Source organism: Parasteatoda tepidariorum, chromosome 6 (genome assembly GCF_043381705.1).
Source record: "Parasteatoda tepidariorum isolate YZ-2023 chromosome 6, CAS_Ptep_4.0, whole genome shotgun sequence".
Taxonomy (NCBI): Eukaryota; Metazoa; Arthropoda; class Arachnida; order Araneae; family Theridiidae; genus Parasteatoda; species Parasteatoda tepidariorum.
This window is the reverse complement of record NC_092209.1, coordinates 71,312,976-71,318,370: the sequence shown is the minus strand read 5'-3', so window position 1 is coordinate 71,318,370 and position 5,395 is coordinate 71,312,976. Positions and strand designations below refer to the sequence as shown.

The window sequence follows — 5,395 nt, the reverse complement described above, 5'->3', positions numbered from 1 at the left end:
TCCTGCAGGGCTGTCCATAAACCAGTGGGAGTAAGAGGGGGTGGAGATATCTTCTGAACATCACGTTTCAAGTCATCCCAAACATCCCAGCGATGTCGTAGATTTGATGTTTTACCGGATTTCTGATACTCACGGTATACTCGTGAAATGCATACTTATGCCTGTACTAGTTTTTTTGGCTCTTCAGTGTATATATATATATATATGTATATATAAAGAGAGAGAGAGAGAGAGAGAGAGAGATAAACAATGCAATGATTTGAAACTTATGTGGTAAAAATTCATTTATTTGTGGAAAGCATTATCTAATATAATTTTATACAAATAACGAAAGTTATTTCAAATTTCCCCCACTGTATTTATAAAATTTCAACATAAGTATATTATTGAATGTTTCTCCTTTCTCAGTCATTCCATAATACAAGGCTTGCAATGAGCTGATAATGTGTTTTTGTATATCCATTTCACAAAGCTGGAAACACGTGTATAGACTCCAGCCACTTCTGGTAAGGCACAACGACGTCCAAATGAAACAAGACCACATAGCACATATTCATCATTTAGGCGGACAACTAGACCGCTTCCAGAGTCTCCCTGAGGAAAAAAAAAAGAGATAGAATCACATTTGAGAAACCTTATTAACAATTTTAAGGGTGGTAAGATAAAAATTGTACAACTTATTTTTGTCTATTATACAGGGTGTCCTAGGATCATTGGGACAGACTTTTAGGAAAGGTAGTGGACATCAAAAGGATTCAGAATTGCAAAGCGACCCAGGGTCGGAAACGTCGTGGGAAAGAAGTATGACAGGTATAGGAAATAAATCGATACAAGAATAAATGAGATAATTTAAAATAGTTGTTGCACAAAGATATTAGGTCTATGGTAGATGATGTGTGAAAATGTCTCAAAAAGAAGTTTTGAAATTTCCACCATTGCTAGCGATGCATGCGTTACATCGGGTTATGAAGTGGCGTACTCGCACAAATATGCATGGATTTTGTTCGATATCCGTAGCAGCACACACGATTCTTGTAACCGGATCCATTTTGGAAGAAACAGGTGCTGCGCACAAAGCACTTTTCAGTGCACTCCAAGGGAAGAAATTCTTATAGCTTAAATCTGGAGAGCGTGATGGCCTGTGAACAGGTCAACCACGTCCAATTCATTTCGTGAAAAACAAAATCGAACGAAGTTTCCGATAAGTTGCTGTTCAAATCTGAACCCTTGTTATGTCCCCTACCCACCCTTAAAGCTTGTCCCAATTATCCTTGGACGCCCTGTATAAAGAACTAAAATTATAACAGTGTTTGTAACTTGAACAGCGAAATATTTGATCAGCCAATAAAAATTTTAAGAAATTTCAAAATACTGGCAACTTTATTTCGGTCGATCATGTATATAATTCTTATGGCTATTCTTGACCAAAAATTTGGTTCATATTTCTCAGCTTCGTAAAGTCTTAAAAGGAATTTAACTTACAGTGCATGCGTCCCTTCCTCCTTCCCCTCCGGCACACATCATATTAGACTGAATTTCAGTTTTAAATTTTGATTGGCATTTTTCATTTGACACGACTGGAAGTTCAACAGACTGTAGACTGTCAGCGCTGATGCCACCTGCAATTTATAAATTGAATACTATAGCGCTATATCCTATTTTAATTCTAATTTTCAGTGAGCAAAAATATTAATTTTAGGTGGTAATTATTTATTTTTATTGGAATATTTACATATTGGACATTTTGTTATATTGGACACTTCTACAACTATTCAACGAGTTTTATCCTTGATTCAGTCAGATATCGAGGAAAATTTGCTAGGGCAGCCCCAGACATTTTATTTATGCTGAAAGGCTAAAAAGAATTACTGAGCTATTTGCAACAATTTGGATTTCTCTTAAGTAGCAGTGATTGTCCTGAATGAATCGCATGCATTGGGAAAGCTGTATTAGCGACAATACGAAGACAATAATGGCTTTACACAATCGTATGGCGAAGCAGATTTTGGTAGAAGCATTCAATCGCCACATCCTAACTGTGCATGGACATTACATTTTCAAAAAAACCAACGAAAGAACATTCTGTGGTGTTTAGGGGAAGTTTCTTTGCAGAATAGTATGTTACCATGGGGTACATCAGCGAGAGAAAGCAAATAATTTTATCAATATCTTATCTGTATAGAGCAATTAGAAGTTTTTTTTCTCTAACAGCGATCTGTATGGCAAAATTTCTCTAACACCACAGATTGAGCCGTGATGGTTCAGGGCTTCCGAATCCCGCCGATGACCGGTCAATACGAATTCCATATCCAGCTTGCACCGACCACAGTGCTGACGTAAAATATCCTCAGTAGTAGACGAATCATGGGTTAGAGTCCTCTTGCCATCAGGCTAACCGTGGTAGTTTCCTCTCTATGTAATGCAAATACGGGTTAGTTCCATCAAAAAGTCTTCCACGAAAGCAAATTTCCCCACTACTTGATCCTGGAGTTCCTTTGTCTTCTGGTTGGATTCAAAATTCAAGGCAACGAAGTTGAACACTAGTAATCGTAAACAAAATAAAATAGCACCACAGAGTGTTCACTTGTTAGAAAAAGAATATTTAATAGTAAGAAAGATCTCGTAGATTCAATGTTAAACAAATTATTCACACCATAAAAAAGCAAAAACAATCAGTATATGAAGGGAGGTTCAGTTTTAAAGGGAATGATAGTGAGGGGGAGATTTAAAAGACTAGTGACGGACGTTTCAGTTTTTTTTTTAATTAGTCGGCGTAACAGAGTACGTACCTCCTATTAATCTTGTGTTGATAAAAATATTCACAGAATGTTAATCAACACATTAAACAAACTACGAGTAAATAACACTAAAATAATTATCATATAAGAATTCTGCGATATGGTTGTGACCAAGGCACCATCTTCTACAATCAGATTCCCAATCTACTGGAATCCCACAACACAGGAATTATATTACTTGATTAAAATTAACTTTATTCGCTTCAAAAATATACAAATTGGAAATAACAGTAGACATATTTAAAACGCTCAAAAACAGGCGTCCATTTTCAATACTTACCTGATGTAAATGTTCATTCTCTAATTTATTCACGTCTGTGCAACTCTTAAAAATGGGCGCCTGTTTATGAGAGCTTGAAACATGTCGATTGTTATTTCAAATTTGTACATTTTCGATGCGAATGAAGTTTCTAATAAAGTACTAATCCTAACGCTTCAGTTTCTTGGGATAATTTATTTATTGAGTAGCACATTTAATGCAGAAAAAATGTCATAATTATTTAATTTATTGCTATTTAATTAACTTCTAATTCAAGTAACTGATAATATTTTAAGTTGAAATTAAGTTTTCAGATTTGAAACTACATACAATGTATGTTAAACCATGCAAAACTTTGTGTAAGTTATAATTCAATTTTTTTTAATCATTACTAAATCTTTGATCATTACTAAATCACAGGTACATGATCCAACGGTATGACCGGTTTGAAAGTCCACCAGCTCCAATAGTAAATTGAGACTTGATGCTACGCCGTGTAACAAAATGAGCAGTACATTAGGAGTACATTCAACACACACGTTACATTCAACACTTGTTGGAGTACATTCAACACATACCTTCTGCATGCTTATACATTTTTTAATGAACTTTTACACCTTACGTAGAATATCTATGAAGTAAGGGCATTCATTATGACCTGTACTCTTTATAGACTTGGATTAGCCACTCTTGAAAAGTATTCATTTTTTCATTGACGAAACAGATTAGTGAGTAAACGAAATTTTTTTTTCCAAACTATATTTTTACAAGGTGCAATATTTAATTTTTACGACACTTATACAGGGCGCTCCGTCAGTACTTCCTTTAATATTTCCTTTTCCTTTTTCTGAAAATGAAATCAAAACTATATAAAGATTAAGGTTAGCAAATCTAATGTCAAACGTTGACAAAACTATCGAAACCAATTGATTGCCAGAGAAAACAGAAGGTGAAATGTGATTAATGGGAACAAACTCAAATTTAAACCGGCAATCAAAATTGATTTTGGTGCAATTTTGATTGGTTTTTGTCTCGACTTTTCAATAGTCATTCATTCTTTTTCTTTTACTGGGCTAACATTAATTCGCGTATGCGTTTAATAATCTTTTCTCCATTTTTTTTATTTGAATTCTAAATATTAAAGGCGGTGACCAAGGAGCATCCTGAATAACATTTATGGTCATTTTGAACTTACTGTAATTTAAGCGTCCCCATCCATAAAGATTGACTATTGTTCCTGGCTTCAAATTCAAATTTGGAGATGGCAACCATACAGTTCTTATTCCGGAATCCCACTGTACTGGTTCTTCGAATTCTATCACAGCAATGTCATGAAAGAATTTGCCAGGGGTGTAAGATGGGTGACTCTTTATAGATCGAATTTTGCGTAATTGCCCTTGTGGTGAACTGTGAATAGCGTAATCTCCCACATCTACCAGGACCTCCTCAGCTTGTCGACTGCCAATAAAGGACATATTGTAGCAAAAAAATATCAAAAACATTATTTTTTACGGGTAACGAAGCTTTTGGGATGTTGTTGCATGCTGTTCACGCACCCCTGATCATGGTTTTCTAGAAAAGGAGAATATGATTTGTGATTTTTCAGCAAAAAATTTACCAATCAGAAGCTCATTTTCCCTCGACGGTAATTGGAATGGTCAATTAATCAACATTTCACTTTGTGACTAGCTAAGTTAACCGAGCATAAAGCCCAAACAAACGAAAAACTCCCTGACCAGCTTCTCCTTTTTTCTTGACGATGATTGGAGGTGCGTGAATTACACGCAGTGAGAACAGTTTTTTTAAGTAGTTAGAAGGTTTCATGTGGTCCCGAATCAACTCGGATCGTATCACTGTCACAAGTGCAAGTATTTCCATATTTGCCGTGTATTCCGTAATCGCCTCAATTGATACATATTTTAAGAATTATTGCCAAAAACGCAACTTGTAGAACAAAGGGAGAATTCACGTTGCATGGGAAAATAATCGAGTGTGCGAATTCGGTGATGCAAACGGAATCCCGATTGTTTAGTTTTTTGCGGTTAAAATATTTCATCAATCAGATTCTCATTTGCACCTCCTTACTTAAATATGCGACTTTTTTCGCATATAATGTAAATGATCCTATACACATTAGAGGTCACATATTAACTATATAATTAGAAGGAAAAAAAAGAAAAGAAAAATGACATCGTCAATAAACAGTCATTTAAGAAAATAATTCCCAGAAAAGTAGAATCAAATCCATCAAAATCAGTTTGTCTTACCGAAAAACTAGAGTTTTTTTTTTTTTTTTTTTTTTTTTTTTTTTTTTTTTTTTTTTTTTTTTTTTTTTTTT

The 5,395-nt window shown here is 34.8% G+C and overlaps 1 protein-coding gene across 1 annotated transcript in view; it reads right to left on the bottom strand.

Annotated features, from left to right (window-relative positions):
* Nucleotides 1-271: 271 nt before the first annotated feature.
* Nucleotides 272-5,395, bottom strand: part of LOC107441529 (trypsin-3-like) — an 18,351-nt gene continuing 13,227 nt past the window's right edge. The window contains exons 5-7 of the mRNA XM_043044505.2: nucleotides 4,253-4,515; nucleotides 1,483-1,619; nucleotides 272-594 (exon numbers count right to left, since the gene is read on the bottom strand). Of these exons, the coding sequence (XP_042900439.1) occupies nucleotides 409-594; nucleotides 1,483-1,619; nucleotides 4,253-4,515 (586 nt within the window). The 3' untranslated portion in view covers nucleotides 272-408. The remainder of the gene's footprint in view (nucleotides 595-1,482; nucleotides 1,620-4,252; nucleotides 4,516-5,395) is intronic.